The sequence below is a fragment of the Epinephelus lanceolatus genome, chromosome 19 (assembly GCF_041903045.1).
Source record: "Epinephelus lanceolatus isolate andai-2023 chromosome 19, ASM4190304v1, whole genome shotgun sequence".
NCBI lineage: Eukaryota > Metazoa > Chordata > Actinopteri > Perciformes > Serranidae > Epinephelus > Epinephelus lanceolatus.
In genome coordinates, this window is record NC_135752.1 from 40,198,779 (window position 1) to 40,215,577 (window position 16,799).

The 16,799-nt window shown below is 39.5% G+C and overlaps 1 protein-coding gene across 1 annotated transcript in view; it reads right to left on the reverse strand.

Annotated features, from left to right (window-relative positions):
* Nucleotides 1-4,593: 4,593 nt before the first annotated feature.
* xpo7 (exportin 7) overlaps nt 4,594-16,799 on the reverse strand; it is a 38,051-nt gene continuing 25,845 nt past the window's right edge. Inside the window, exons 17-28 of the mRNA XM_033646577.2 lie at nt 16,171-16,234; nt 15,952-16,060; nt 15,071-15,177; nt 13,154-13,242; nt 12,942-13,049; nt 11,252-11,334; nt 9,763-9,977; nt 8,254-8,392; nt 8,006-8,163; nt 6,514-6,612; nt 6,293-6,420; nt 4,594-5,348 (exon numbers count right to left, since the gene is read on the reverse strand). Coding sequence (XP_033502468.1) covers nt 5,255-5,348; nt 6,293-6,420; nt 6,514-6,612; nt 8,006-8,163; nt 8,254-8,392; nt 9,763-9,977; nt 11,252-11,334; nt 12,942-13,049; nt 13,154-13,242; nt 15,071-15,177; nt 15,952-16,060; nt 16,171-16,234 — 1,393 coding nt within the window. The 3' untranslated portion in view covers nt 4,594-5,254. The remainder of the gene's footprint in view (nt 5,349-6,292; nt 6,421-6,513; nt 6,613-8,005; nt 8,164-8,253; nt 8,393-9,762; nt 9,978-11,251; nt 11,335-12,941; nt 13,050-13,153; nt 13,243-15,070; nt 15,178-15,951; nt 16,061-16,170; nt 16,235-16,799) is intronic.

Sequence of the window (16,799 nt, forward strand, 5' to 3'; positions counted from 1 at the left end):
GCTCCATCGTGGGTTCGCAGCACCATGAGACGCCACATACACACCAGGCAACAGAGAGCCACTCCACACACACACACACACACACACACACACACACACACACACACACACATATCAGAAGGACTCCGCCGCAGGACCTAAAAGGGGGGCAGTCCCAAAGCCTGGTCCAAGGAATCCAGAGTGTAAACAAAATGGTGGAAACTGCACCCGGCCTACCAGAGGGGAACATGTAGCTGTGACCATGTTGCTTACACGTCGATCAAACAAGCAGGTGTGTGTGCACGAGACCGACGGGCTGCCGCCACCGCCACCGCCTCATCTCGTGTGACGCTTTGAGGAGAAAGGCGGAGCAGGGCCAGACCGGACGGGATGTCATAAAGGGAAATGCTGATGTTTTTTCAACCTCAGCGTTGTGTCCGTTCATGCTAACGTCACCTCCTCAGCTGTTAAAAGTCACAAACAAAACTCTGTGGATATCAAGTCGAGCAGCTCGCGTCTCCGGAAGATTTACAATCAACTTCATATAAATCACTTCAAACTAGAGCTGCAGCTAAAAATAATCAGCAGTTGTTTTTATTGTTTATTTTTTTTCAGCCCAGTAGCCAAAACAAAATGTCCGCCCTGTTTGTTTCTGCAAACCACAAATATGTTTTACGTTTCACAGGTTTCATATTAACGTTTCTAAAGTGACGCAGTACCTGAGCTGACTCTGACAGGGACAGTGGATGGCGTGAAACCTCGGCAAGATGCACGCCAAGCTTCAAAGCACTTTCCGAAACAACTAAATGCCATAAACGGTTGTTTATTGTTTTTACAATATTGTTTTACTCATTCTTACTTTTCCAGCGGGGACTGTGCCCCCAAAAGGTGATCTTTACTGAACCATAACCAAGTGTACCTAAACTTACGGTAACCACAGCGTTGTTGAACGTTTTAACGTAGCCGCTACATATTAATGAACAAATGTAACGTTGCTGTGGTCTGCAGAAACCTACGATGCTAACATTTTTCTGCGGTTGGGTTATTTTCTTTCAGTCAATAAATATTCAGTTTTTCTGATGTAATGATTTGTTGTTTTTGTCTCTTCTGTCAGTGAACTGAAAATATTAAGTTTTGGACTAAATAAATACATCTGAAGTGGAGCTGAAATTATTGAGATAAATCGACAGAAAAATAATTTGGATACTATTGACTGTTGCATAATTGTTTAAGCTAAAACGTAAAAAAAATTATGTGGCTCAAAACTTCTCTTATGAATATTGTAACTTTTTAAAATTGTTTTATGTTATGTAAATATATTTGGGATTTGGACATCTGAAGTAGAGCTCAAACAATCGATTGACAACAATTTATTTTCAAAATATTTTGGCAATTGCATCATTGAAGCATTTTCTGTAAAGCTAAAATTTAAATTCAAGCTTCGCAAATGTTTCGCAAATTTTCTGAATTTCTTCCATTATTGTCATTAAATATATTTAGGTTTGGACGAAATAAAACATTAGAAGTAGAGCCAATCATCACGTGATTAACTGAGTGATAGAAAATAATTTGGAAACTATTTTGAAAACGCTTAATCGTTTATGCTAACGTGTAAAAAGAGCTTCTTAAATATGAATATTTTCTCAGCTTTTCTACTGTAAAATAAAATATGTTTGGATTTTGGACAAAGATCTGAAGTAGAGCTGAAACGATCAGTCGATTAATCGATCAACAGAAAATGATTCAATTATTTTGACAACCGCAATTTTATGAAGCTAAAATGTAAAGTGAAGCTTTTTAAATAAATATGGACTGCTGGTTGGACAAAACTGGGAAACTGTGACGGTGTTTGTGGATGTGTTCTGTTTTTTTTCTTTTTTACAATTTCTCAACATTTTATGGACTAAATTATTAAATCAAGAAGATCTGCAGATTATATGGACGGTGGTTCTTTTCCCATCTTCAGCTTTCTGTTTTGTCTTTATTTCCTGCCACAGACACTTGATCAGGCTCAGTGCTGCTGTACTGACTGGTTCATGTATGCAGAAAGGTCAATAAAAAAATCTGTAGATAACTCAATGAAAATATGATTAATAAAAATAAGTTTGTTATCACTGCAGATGAAAAATGTTCAGCTGCAGTTTTACTGTTTGAGCTGCAACAATACATCGAATATTCTTCAACTGTGAAATTAATCCTCAACTGATGTGATGTAAAATAAAAAAGTTAAAAAAAAAAAAAAAAATTGATTCCACTTTCTTAAAAATGGAATATTTTCTGGTTTCTTTCTTCTGTGATAATAACTGCATGTCTTTAGGTTGTGGACAAAACTAGATGTGAGGACGTCATTTTGGGTTTTTGGAAAACAGGACATATTTACCATTTTCTGATATTTTATAAAGCAAACAACTGATCGATAAATCAAGAAAATAATCAGATCAATCGACAATAAAACTAATTGTTTGCTGCAACTACTACAGGAAACTATTTTCAGTCAAACGTTTGAAATGATTCAAGCTGAAGTGAACAATTATTAACATTATCATGCATTAATCTTTAAATTGTTGTCACGTGGACAAAAGTTTAAACAGTTTATCCTCCGATTTTAGCTTCACTGGTTCAAAGTTTCTGAACAATTAAAAGTTTCAGACCGTTTGAGATTTAAAATGTCTGAAAATATTGTTTGTTTTTCCCACCAACAGTCAGAAAATATTCAGTTTACCGTCAGCGAAGAAAATGAGCGGATTTTCACATTTCAGAAACTGGAATCAGACTCGTCGATACTTTTGCTTGAAAAGTGACCCAAGTGATATTTCACAAAATTGTTAACTTTTTCAGATTTTCTTTAATGTTTGCTTCATTTCTTGAGAGTTTCTGGATCATTTTAGAAGTTTCAGACTGTTGAGTGTATTAAATGTCCCAAATATTTAAAAAACTCAAAAACCCAAAAGACATTCAGCTTCCTGTCACTGAGGAGCAAGACAACAGAAACATTCTACGAAGCTGGATCTGCAGTGTGATCAAAACCATAAATTATCACGACTGATCGATTAAAGAGGAATTAGATGTGTTTAAGGAGTTCAACTGTATGTGAGAAAATAGTTGAATAAATCTGTTTTAATCTTTTTGTTTTTTAAGCAACCAAATTGATAAATGATCTAAATGACATTAACTGATTAAAGAGGAATAAGAGATGTCGAGGGGAGTTTGTCTGCATGTTATAAAAGCTGAAAACTTGAAAGTTGAAAAATCTGTTTTAATCTGTTTTTTCTTAGAAAATGGGCAAAACAATAAATTATCAAAACTTCAGTAACTGATCTGTGCCTGACTTTATATGAACACAGTTGAATAAATCTGTTTCACTTCCTGCTTTTTTCTTTGAAAAGTGACCAAAACAATAATCAAAATGTCATTAACTGAACAATTAACGATGAATTAGACGTGTCGGCGGAGTAACATCGCATGTATAGAAAAATAATAAACCTTCAAATGATTTCAACATAATTTAAATGTATCTGGTCGGTGGACAAATATATATATAAACAGGACAGTGAGGCAGGGTTTGTGTTTCATCTTTGCTTCATATCTTGATCATTTCAGTCGTTTTAAACTGTCAAAACAAATTTGTTTGTTTTTCTAACCAACAGTCCAAAACCCAAAAATATCCAGTTTACCATAAGTGAGCAAGAAAATAAGTTGATTTACACATTTGAGAACCAGAGACGTGTCAATTCTTTTTCTTGTGGCCAAAGTGAGAAATTACAAAATTGTTCATGTTTTCAGATTTTCATCTAAACTTTGCTTCGTTTCTTGAATTTTTCTGAATAAGTTATAAAGTTTTGGGTGTGTGTCAAAAACAAGTTTCATGGTTTGAGTTTCTTGTTGAAAAGTGACCCAAATTATAAATGATCAAAACTGCACTGACCAGAGTTCCCAAACATTTTCACCAATGAATTTTCAAAATTTCTTTGTGATATTTTTTTCCATTTCCTTTCGGTAGTTTAGAACAGGTCGGCCTCTATAGCAATACCACCTTAAATTACTAAACGAGCAGCAAACTGCTACACTTTGATATTCACAACGCCGACTAGCTGCATGTGCCGACAGACCCGACCGGCACACACGAGTTCTTCACTAAACCTCAGCTAGTATTATAAGGAACATATTTTGTTGGACTTTTTTTTTTTTTTTTCTGAGCAGATTTTAAACACCTATCAAAGCAACTGATATTCAAAACCTTCAGTTAATTCCAGGCCTGAAAAACAGCCTCTCTAGTTTCAGAATTTTCCAGGAATTTCAGGACCGTGATCTGGCGTCTGATTACAGATGTGTTGAGTTCGACTGCATGTGTGAAACAAGTTGAATAAATATGTTTGAATCAATTATTTTGGCTCCAGTTTGAAATGATTTCTCTGAACACACACACACACACACACACACACACACACACACACACGATTGTATCACAGATGACCACGACGTCGGGTCGGCGGAGACACAACGCGAGGCTGAAAACTAGCAGGATTGTCCCTTTAGCGCCCGTCGAGCCTGCTGCCGCGAGGGACGTGGCTATTTACATCACTTCAACCAGAGACTTGAGTAAAATGTACAACGTGGATGCTCTGACTCTCCCTGTCTGTTAGTGTGTACCTCTTCTTCTTCATGCTGACAGCTCTGCAGCCTGAGTGCTCCCCCGTCACCTCCTCGCCAGCTCCCCATGCAGACAGACAGTTGCACTAACTCACTACACTGTAAAAAGCTCAATCACACGGTTTTTGTTTTGTTTTTTTGTGTTTTTCCTCAACTCATCTTTGTGTTTTAAATTCGATCATTATAAACATTGTTCAAAATGTTACGAAAAAAAATGTACACTTGGTTTGTTGTGTGTTTTTCTATACAAGGCAGGCAGAAGCGGATTACTACGTTTACCGGCGTTTGTCCCCTTCCTCGCCCCCTCCTCACCTCCTGTCGCGCCCTCTCCTTCCTCCCTCTGACCTCCTCACCCCTCCGCCGTCAGGAGACGAGTTAGACCATCGCTTTAAAATAGATCTGTATATATTTATATATGCTTATATCAAAAAGGAGTGGGAGGAGGAGGGGGGGTCCCGTACGTGGTGTCGGGGTGAGGAGACGATCCCCAGGCATCCGGGCCCAGGGAGGGAGGGAGGGGGGAGGCTGATGCAGAGAGGGGGGAGGCGGGGAGGCTGTGGAGGAGCGGGGGAGGGGCGGTGAGCTCTGTCTGCAGCTGGGTGGTAAGACTCGTCTGTGTGGAATGTCAGCTCATCATGTCGTTGCTGTTGACGCCGTATGTGGAGTTCTTCATGCTGTCGTTCACCTCCCTCCTGAAGACAGACAGGTTCTGGGTAAACCTGCAGACACACACACACACACACACACACACACACACACACAGTTACCATGAGGGTCAAATATTGGACATATCCTTACAGTACTCGAAGGCTGCAGGATTGTCTTCAGTTGTATTTCACAGACAGAAGATAAGACACCTCTGATCAACACGTGTGATGCGTCCACATATTTAAAATCCCATCAGAGTGTCTGGAAACTAGAAAAGTGAACGCAGCAGTGTGCAGATCTCCAGCAGGCGGCAACCTGAGCTGACCACAACTCTTCTCCTTCCATCAGATGCGGCGCAGCGCGACTCAAGAGGAAACAAAAATACACGTCTTGTCTATTTTTGATGGCGTTGAGACGCTTTGCACGGAGCAGATCGATTTCTGCTGCAAACACAAACTGTGTGAGACATCAGGAGTTTGCAGGCTGGTTTTTGGGGTTGTTGTGGCCTGAAATAGGATCTCGAAAACAGGATCACAATAAAATGGATGTCGATGAGGAAGATGAACTATAGTCATCATTACTGCACATGGACAGGCCGAGATAGATCCAAACAGCGTGTCACGCAGCAGAAGTTAACAGACAGCTGTCAGTCAGTCTGCAGTGTTGGGGAAGTTTGTGCTGAGGTGAGGAGGAAGTGAACGTAGCGCGGACATAACGAAAAGAGGGGAGAATGAGTGGAAGAAGAGCTCGTGTTACCCCCAATCTGGAGGAGGTTTGGCTACACAATACACCTGTTCCATCACCTGAGAAGTTGGCGTCCCAGCGACGACACTGAGAGCATGAAAATCCGCCCAAACTGCAGTGAGTCCACCAACAAGTGTTCAACGGCCGAGCACGTCTGCTGCTGTGGACTGTGCTAGAGGACTAAGTTTCAAGGTCGGCTGAATCTGTGTGACCTAATACGATCCCAACATCCTGAAATCCAGGTGTATGATGTATGTCGTCAGTGGCGTACCTGTCTCTGTTCTTTGTTAGTAGATTTCTCTCTATTCCCTCCATCAAGTTCTCGAAACATAAGTGCATGGCTTGCTGCTTCTCTGGAGGCTGACTGTTGACGATGCTGTTCCTCAGGTCAGCAAAATACTGCAGGACACACAAACACACAAGTTAACACACAAGTTAACACACAAGTTAACACACAGACACACACACACACAGTGTAAGAGTGATGGTTACCTTCTCGTTGAGCAGGATGAGGCCTAACAGAGGTCGAGACATGGACCACTGGTTCCTACAGTCCTCGAAGATGATGATGTTCAACACTGTGGACAGCATCTGCACAACAATAAAAAAAAAACAACAACAACAATCAGCACCAGTCTGAGCACCGAGCAAACTTCCTGCATGTGCTTCACAATAAAAGTATTTCAATGTGAAGGTCACAGTGGGCTTTTACTGTGAGCTTTGGTTCAGGTCTCAGCAAATCACCCCAGACGTCCCTCTAACCAGCAACACTCTCCAGCTCCTCCTGGAGGACCCCGAGGTGTTCCCAGACCAGATGAGGTCTATAATCCGGGTCTGGGTCTGCCCCGGGGCCTCCTACCAGCTGGACCAGGAGGATCCTGATCAGATGTTGAACCACCTCAACATGAAGGAGCAGCAGCTCTACTCCGAGCTCCCTCTTCACCACGATGGTCCGGTGCAGCACCTGCATCACTGCACCAAACCACCGATCCATCTCACGTCCCATTCTACCCTCACTCATGAACAAGACCCCAAGATACTTGAAGTTCCTCGCTTGGGGCAGTAACTCTCTCTCAACCCTGACGTTTGTGCCAAATTTAAGAAATTCGCTCAAGGCCTTCTTGGGATGTCATGTTTAAAAGAATGAGTTGGATGAGGTTATAGGGACCGTGACCTTCAACCACCAAATTCTAATCAGTTCATTCTTGAGTCCAAGTGGACGTTTGTGCCAAATTTGAAGACATTCCCTCAAGATGTCCTGGAGATTTCATGTTGACAAGACAAAGACAGATGAGGTCACAGTGACCGCTGACCACCAAATTCGAATGAGTTGATCCTTGACTCAAAGTGGACGTTTGTGCCAAATTTGAGAAATTCTCCCAGGACCTTCCTGGGATATCATCTTTAAAAGAATGTGATAGACAAGGTCACAGTGACCTTCACCTTTGACCACCAAATTCTAATCAGTTTATCTTTGAGTCCAAGTGGACGTTTGTGCCGAATTTGAAAAAAAAAACAAAAAACTCAAATGTATTGAGATTTAATGTTTACAAGAATAAGACAGACAAGATCTTTGACTTAAAGTGGCTGTTTGTGCCGAACTTAGAGAAATTCCCTCAAGGCCTTCTTGGGATGTCATGTTTAAGAGAAGGAGATGGATGAGGTTATAGTGACCTTGACCTTCAACCACCAAATTCTTATCAGTTCAAAAAGGGTTCTGAAGATATTGCACTAACAAGAATGTGATGGACGCAGTCACAGTGACCTTGACCTTCGAGCATTGAATTCTGGTTAGTTCATCTCTGACTCAGTGATGTTTGTGCAAAATTTGAAAAAATATTTCTCAGGGCTTTCTTGAGATTTTACTTTTACAAGAACGGGACAGACAACCTGAAACATAATGCTTCCAGCTATCGCCGGCACGGAGGTGTAAAAAGTCAGACTGGTGCGTTTGTGCTGAAGTGACGAGGAAACGTGTCCTGACCTGCTGGATCATCTCGGGGTGCTGCTGCATGATGTGGAGGAAGCGGTCGTCCGTTGCCATGGGAGTGGGACGCTTCTTGGTGGAGCGAGACAGCTGCTTGAACAGGTAGGTCACTATGTGGTCCAGACTGGAGCAGCAGCCGGTGCACACCATCGTATCTGAAACACACACACTCGGACACGTCACACACACACACATCGTCACCTGCACACTCCTGAAAACTGGAGACCTGTGTTGTTCTTCCTTACCGAGCGCGGTGAGCCCTTCTGATATTGAAGACAGGATGTACATGACGACGTGCGGCTCCAGACTGGCGATAAAGTTCATGTGGTCCTGAGTCAGCACCTCCAGCAGAGAGTAGAAGGACTGGCTGAGCTTCGGGTAGTCCTGCAGGGACACAGGAGTCACACACACCCACATAGATCAGGCAACAATAAAACCAGACTGTGCTCCTGTTAGTGCGTCACACATGTATGTATTCTTATTGTCTTCCATAAATAACATAATAATGTAACACCAGGTGTGTTGAACTCCTTAATTAAAACCTGAAAACCTAAACAATCTAATTTTAGTGGACTCTCACAAATAAATAAATTACCTGATAAATAAATTAATGTGCCATTACATGTACCAAAAATATTAAAAATAAATGCAGGCATTCATTTATTGATAAAACGTGCTCATGAATTTTATTTTTGTTCTACTTTGCTTCATTATCTATTGATCTTTGGATTAATTCCCCTATTTATTTACTTTTTATATTTAATATCCCTTTTAATTATTTGTATATTTTTAAATGCAGGTACTTATTTTTACATTAACATTTAGAAAAATCTTTTTAAATCATTTATTCATTTTATTTAGTTTTTCATTTATATATTTTTTTATTTTTTTTTTATATCTTTTTAGAAATTATATTTAAGTGTATATTTTTTATGTATTCATTTTGCAGTTCTATTAATTTCTTTATTTTTTCAGGTATTTTTCAAAATTAATTTTTAAATAAACTTATTTTCATTTAAAAAAAAAAGAATTTATGTATTTAAGATTTCTTTTTTCATTTAATATTCATTTATTTTTGCATATTGTTTTTTTCATTTATTTATTTATTAATTTATTTTGTCCTTCATAAATATTACCAGAGGTCTCAGACCCCTTAAAGAACACATTTAAAGGTAAAAGTTTTATCTTTGTTTTTTTTTAGTTTTTAGCATATTCTGTGTATTTATACTAAAATCAACACACAACTGGTCAGAAAAACTGATAATAAAAGTCTAATTTCAGCGAAGTCTCAAAAATAAAGATAATTATTTTCTATTTATTTATACTGTGATGTTTACTTGCTGCATAGCTTCTTTATATCGAGTCATGTCTTTTCTTCTGTTTCTCTCTCTGTGGATCAACTGTGTTTAAGTGCTTCATAAATAAAGTTGAGAGTTGAAATGTTAAAAGACGACAAACAGCAGAGAAAATGAGGATCTGAGGACGGAGGTGTTGAACTCTGAACAGACGGAGGCTAATCTGGAAATTCTGTCACAATTTTCTTTTTGTCAGAAAACTAAAAAAATAAACATTTAAATATAAAAAATCCAAATGAAAAACATCAGCTCTGATTTATCTGGTAAAAATACAAGATGTAATGTGGAGAGTGTAGAGAAGCAGGTCAGGAGGTACCAAGTGTCCTGACTTTTCCCGACGTGTTTCATTTATCGATAACCGTGTTGTGATGATGTCATCACGTGTGCTGCTGAACATACCAGTAAGTCACTGTGAGGGATGGACAGCAGCAGTTTGATGAAGGTCTGTAAGGCGTTATCCAGCGCGTCGTCGCCGTACAGACGGAAGACCCCAAAGTTGACGTAGTTCCCGCTGAGCACCGCCTTCAGCATGGCGAAACACACGCTGACCCCCTTCAGCTTCACGCCGTACACCTGGTCCTTTGGGACTTCGCCCAGCGTCAGGATACGATTCCCTACAAGACAGACACGACATGGTTTTATTACTGAGACATCTTTGTTTTAATGAGTCTAACACACGTCTGAAAACATTTGTATTTGTACATTGTACGATTTTGTATGTTGGATGTTTGATCTCCTTCCAGGCCTCCGTACTTTATGACACTGATGCTATTTTCTTTAATGTATCACAGCCTGTTGATTCCTCTGATAATGTTATATTGTGAACAACAAATCTGTGACATCAGCAGGAGGAGAGCTAGTTATTGTTAGCTATTAACTGCTAGCAACTAGTTAACAATAGCAATCACGTGTTATAAGCTAGTTAACATCAGCTGTAAGCTTTTATCCGCTGGTTAACAATAGCTGTTTGCTGTTACCAGCTAATTCAAGTTACCTGTTAGCTGATATCAGCTACTTAACATTAGCTGTTAGTTGTTAGCGGCTTGTTAACAATAGCAATTTGGTGTTAAAAGTTAGTTGACATTAGTTAGGAGCTGTTATCAGCTGGTTAAAATTAGCTGTTAGCGGCTAGTTAACTACAACAATTAGGTGTTATAAGCTAGTTAACATTAGCTGTTATCAGCTAGCTAACGATAGCTGTTAGCTATTATCAGCTGGTTAACAGCAGTTGTTAGCTGCTAGTTAGCATAAGCTGTTAGTTATTAGCAGGTAGTTAACATAAGCTGTTTGCTTTTATCAACTAACGTTAGCTGTTAGCTGTTGGAGGAACTAACAGCTCACAGAGGTTACACTGAGTTACATTCTGATGCGTTCAAGCTCTACTCAGTAAAAATGAGTATTAGGTGAAGGTTTATTCAACTGTTTTCATGATGTATTCAATGTAATCTTGTAAAACGTAGTTTTTGGTGAGGAATTTGAATAATTCAGCCGTTTGAAGGAGAAACGTGTTGATGTTTTTACAGTAATATAAAACTGAGTAATGACCAAGACCTGTACTATTTTATCTGTGTGTATGTCCACATATACACAGATAAAATATAACGCATAAACTGATTTAACAATTTCTAATAACACTGAAAGTAAACTTTTTGAAAATACCAAAACAAACAAATAAATAAATAAATGAGATGCAGTATCAGTCGGGCTCTGAGTGATACATGTGATTATTTATTTCACAGTGTCTTATTTTTAGGTATATTGTAGGTATATCTTATTATATAATGTCTTATTTTTGACGTTTCCTGTTTTAGTACATATTTAATATATTTAATTTTGAACCCTCTGGGCCTCCATACAGCAGCAGGTCAGTGTTATTGCCTCAGTGTACCGTAGGTCGTGATCATCTTGCTGGTTTCTCTGAACAGCAGGATGCCGTTGGGTGACGACACGTCAAACTGTAGCCTTTGGGATCTACAAACAAAAACAAAAACAAAACAACAGTCAGTCATCAATAATCAATAATCAGTCTGAGGGAGAAGTGATGTATGACTTATTTATCATGTGAAGCATCGTACGGAGCGTTCACACCAAACCTGTTTGGTTCAGCTGAAACAATCTGGTGTTCAAACCTGCTCTAAGACTGGTGGTTTGTTTGTGGTTTAAAAGTGAAACAGAACAAACCTGTTGATTATAAATAAAATATCCCTGATGGTCACCACTCTGACGGTGGTAGTCCCAGCAACAGAAACTGGTTTCCACTGACAACTCAACAAAGGAGTTGCCGTGTTGTTGTTGTATCCCTCCGCCAACCAAGTTGCACTCACAGTTTACATCTATGTCTGAGGATGCTTCAGACACATCTTCCCTGAGGTAGCACATACCCTTAAACATGTTTGGTGAGGTCACAGTGACCTTCGACCGCCAAAATCTAATCAGTTTATCTTCGAGTCTGAGTGGACGTTTGTGTCACATGTTTAGAAATGCCCTCAAGGTGTTCTTGAGGTATAACCTTCACGAGAAGGAGACAGACGAGGGCACAGAAACCTTTGACCACCAGATTCTAAACAGTTCATTGTTGAGCCCAAGTCGTCATTTGTGCCAAATTTGAATAAATTCCCTCAAGGCCTTCTTGGGATATCATGTTTCAGAGAATGAGATGAACAAAGTTATAGTGACCTTTACCTTTGACCAAATTCTAATAAGTTTATCTCTGAGTCCAGGTGAACGTTTTTTTTTTTTTTTGCCAAATTTGGAAAAAACATTCCTCAAGGTGTTTTTGAGATATCAGTTTACAAGAATAAGACAGACAAGGTCACAGTGACCTTTGACCACCAAATTCTAATTTGTTAATCCCTGACTTAAAGTGGTCGTTTGTGCCAATTCAAGAAATCCCCTCAAGGGGTTCTTGACATTTTAGGTTCACAAGAATGCGTCGGACAGAGTCACAGTGATCTTCACATTTGAGGGCTAAATTCTGATTATTCATCCTTAACACAAAGTGGACGTTTGTGCCAAATTTAAAGAAATTTCTTCAAAGCCTTCTTGAGACATTGTGTTCACAAGAATGGGTCAAATAACCTGAAAACATAATGCTTCCAGCTATCACCGGCACGGAGGTGTAAAGGCATGAGATGTCGCATTCACACAAATGGAACGTACGGATTTATAATACGCCACAATAATATAAATAACCAGCGCCAATTCATCAGTCAATGAGAATGTGTGTGTGTGGGCGGGGCATAAGCACATACAGCCAGCAGCAGCAGCGACCCACCGTCTGACACCGGCACACCGTGAGGACAGAAACAGAGGGCTCTGTGGGGACGGAGCACCTGCTGCAGCAAGCCAACACGCCGTCTGTGGTCATTTTGACTTGACCAGCTGACTTCACTACAAGCTGATTGGCTGTTGAAACAGGTGACGTGCTTTAAAACCACCGCTGACACTTTTCTCTGTGACGTTCTAAAACGGTTTCGTCTGGCTGTGAATCTTTGGTCTGAACTTGACGTCACACTCGTCCTTCTGCTTCTGAAGTAACCAGTCACTGTTTAAGGTTGTGCGTCATCGAGCATGTTTACCTGTTGTGAACGAGCTCTGCCATGAGTTTGAGGACAGGTGTGGTGCATGCTGGGTCGTGGTACCACAGCTCTATGGCCCTCTGCAGGATGGGCATGTAGGCTGGATATCTGCGGCTCTGAGTTAAGGACGGATCTTTAAAGGAATGTGATGAATAACAAACATTATTTCAGCTCAGTGTTTGACGACAGATCTGAGGTCAGCTGAAGGATACATCCAGTCAAACAGCATCATGAAGCTCGTCTTGGCGTTGAAGGCGAACGCGATGCCTCGCAGGTCTCGGACCAAACCCACCAGAGTCCTCTACAGGAAACAAGAGAAGAAGAGGAGAACCTTCAGAATAAAACACCTCTGACAATAAAGCTGGAACATGTATAGCTATCATAAGTTAATAAACCCAAATGTTATAAAACAGCACACTATATGACTCACACAAGAGAATTAAATTAGCTAATTAATAATTTTATTTCTACATTGTGTCTTTAACTCAGAATACAAAAATTTGTTTTACATTTTATATCACATATAGCAAAAAAATCCTCAGGGTTTAGGGACTGTTTGTTATTCATGAGAGTGGAGGAGGTGGTGCAAAAAGGGGGAGACATGTCAATTAGAGGAGACGCATACAGATTTAAATGGCTGCATTTTGTTTTTATTTTACTGTCAATTTCTTATGTAAACGTGCCGTCTAAACTCGACGTTATTTTCTTTAAAAATCTGCAAAATTGCATCATTAGGGTGGAAAGAATGATTTTTTTCTGTTAGACTGCAACAGGACAAGTTTTTGAAAAGATAGGAAGAACTGGACGGTGTACATTAAACCTGGTCTTTGTTTGTAAGTTTAAGGTGAATTTATCTCCTTTTGAGTCGTTTTATTTTACCTTTAATTGATCTTATATTCTTGGTTATAAAGTGATTAGAGTATCACGAAGACACACCCCAACATTCTGGTTCATATGTGGAGTTCAGGTTCTTTTTTGTATTAGTTTTTCCATGTTCATACCTATATTTAGGTTTACTTTGGTTGTCCACTGTGTCCTACAGAAGGCCTGGAAATATAAGGCTATAAACCCTTTGAGTATGATGAAGCTGTCTGACTGGGCCCCGAAATAACTAAATAGTTAGAGAATTAAGTATGCTCATGGAAGTGGATTTATTTCCTAAATATAATGACACAAATCAACCCAACAAGGAAACACATTAAAGGTACAGAAATGGACTCAAGTGAAACAACTTCACCCCGTCTATGTGACTCACTGACCCAGCCTGTTATATTTGGAGCTATTCATTTCTCAAAGATCGTCTGTGTTTTTCTTTCTTTTCTCTTTTTTTGTATTTCATTCTATAACACATATAAGTTTATAAAGAATGTGTTCAAAAAGAGGGTTAAAAATAAACATGACACCATTTATCAGCCAGAAACTGTAAAAACAGAAATTATTGTTGTATTTAAATTTCTGACGGCTCTTGGACACATCATGTGTGACGAATGCTTCTGTCAGAAAAAAACAAGACAAAAATAAGACACATAACTGAATCTGAGCTTAAAATACTTAAAAAGAAAAAAAATATTTTGTTCTGATTCTCATGTAAAGCGTAAAATGTTTGCACAAACTAACCAGCGGCACGACAAGATCGAAAGACTGAGGCTTTTTTCAACTCCAGGATTTCATCTTTAACTTTTAACTTTCAAACATCACAGGGTGAGTTTTAAATATATAATAACTCATTTATGGCAGAGTGGTGAAACATTTTCTGCCAGTCACTCAGCGAGGATTGAGGAAAAACATTTATAGCTTTAGGGATGGTAAAAAAATAAATAAAAAAAGTCAGCCCCCTCCTCTGACACACAAAGAACAGTCCCTAAGTGACTGGAACCAATGACCCCTTTTCACTGATTAATACATGACAGCTTTTTGAAATGGTCAATTTATTATCTGACTAGGATTAAAATTAGGGATGCACGATATATACCGGTCCAATAACTGGACATTTTTATAATAATACAATATTCTGATAATCAAAATTATAGCTGACAAACAGCGCTGATAATATGAAGTTTTATATTTTACAGTATTGTAAGCAAACAGCATGCAGTGTGTGTGTGTGTGTGTGTGTGTGTGTGTCTCACCTTGGCTTCCTGTTCGTTGAAGGTGTTCGTACTCAACATCTGAGCCACAGTTTCAAACGCAGCCGTCAGAGGCAACATGAACTGTTCAAACTGGTCCTCGTCCTCACCTACACAGACAGACAGACAGTCTGTTAACACAGAATGGGGGGACAGAATTGTCTCACCCTCAAGTCACCACAGGACGTAGCAGCAGCCCCAAGACGTCTGCATGAACAGGACCGTGGACAGGACAGGTCTGAGAACGTGTTATGTGCGTGACCCACTGTGAGAGAATTCTGTGACGTTATTCCGCCTCTCTGTTCTGTATAAAAAGGTACAGTTGTGGAGTTGGGGGACAGAGTTGTCTCACGGACATAGTGACAGTGCCAAATCGACGTCTGAGGACATGTTATGTGTGTCACTCAATGTTGGGAGATTTAAGTAGCTGTTAGCAGTTAGCAGCTAACTCAAAGACAAATTGCAGCAGCTTGAAACGTCCTCAAACTGTGAAACACTGAGGTCCAGGAGCTCCTTAACCTCCGAGCAGAGGACGAGATCAGCCGCCATATAACAGTGACGCTAAATGATTGTTATTGACATGTGATGTCATTGTTGTTGTTTATAAAGAGCTGCTGACATGTTTGTTATATGTCACACTAGAGGCCAACGCTGCTGTGTTACATGTCACGGCTCTTTCGATGCCGTGATGTCATCATGCTGCCTAAAAATCACACACTAGAGTGTCATGATGCCATCGCCGCTTGGTTCTGTGTAAAAATACAAAGGCGGCACAAAGATGGGACTTGGTGGCGGCTCTGTGGTGCCATCTCTGGGTAACAAGGTCTGAACAGCCACTGTGTGTGTGTGTGTGTGTGTGTGCGTGTGCGTGTGCGCGTGCTTACCAAGGTCGACCATTAACAGGCGCCCCAGTGCTGTGTAGAAGGTGGTCCGACACCTCATGTCGCTCAGGTTGGACTGGTTGTTGACTCCCAGGAAGGAGAAGTGCTCGCTCTGACAACACACACACACACACACACACACACACACACACAGCAGGTTAATAACACCACAGGTCATATGTGACATGTGTCACAGGTAGCGTGTGTGAAGTTTAAACTCACTGTGTGGTTATTCAACATGAACTGGACCGCGCTGAGCTTCACTAGCTTCCTCACACTGCTGTACGTGAACAAACAGGAAGTCAAGGAGAAGACGGACACACACACAGGAAGTCATTACAGTAATGTTATTACGAGTCATGTTTGAGCTGAGAAGATTAAAAAATTAATAATTTATTTTGATAAATATTGATCTTTGTGGTTATCTATTCAGCAACATTTTTTAATTTCAGCTTCTCAAATGTTGCTTTTCTCTGTTTAATATCTCAGTGAACAGAATATCTTATTATTTTATTTTAAATCTGGCTTTTGATTTGTTAATTAAAATTATAATGTTAATAATAATGAAAAAGACTCATTTTAGATGCAAGAGTTGATAATAATCTTTAGATGAACTGACATTTAATCTAACCATCAGCTGCAGCTACAGTCGACACTTGCAGGATTTTTTGGAGGCCGATATTTATATTGATATGTGAGAGTTAATAAAATATATCAGAGATATATCAGTTAATATTAATCTTCCTTACACAAGGAAAAAAAAACATTTTTGATAAATGTGTTTGTTTTTTAACAAAAACAATAGTTTAAAAATAATAATAAATAATTAAATTCAAATACATAATAAATAA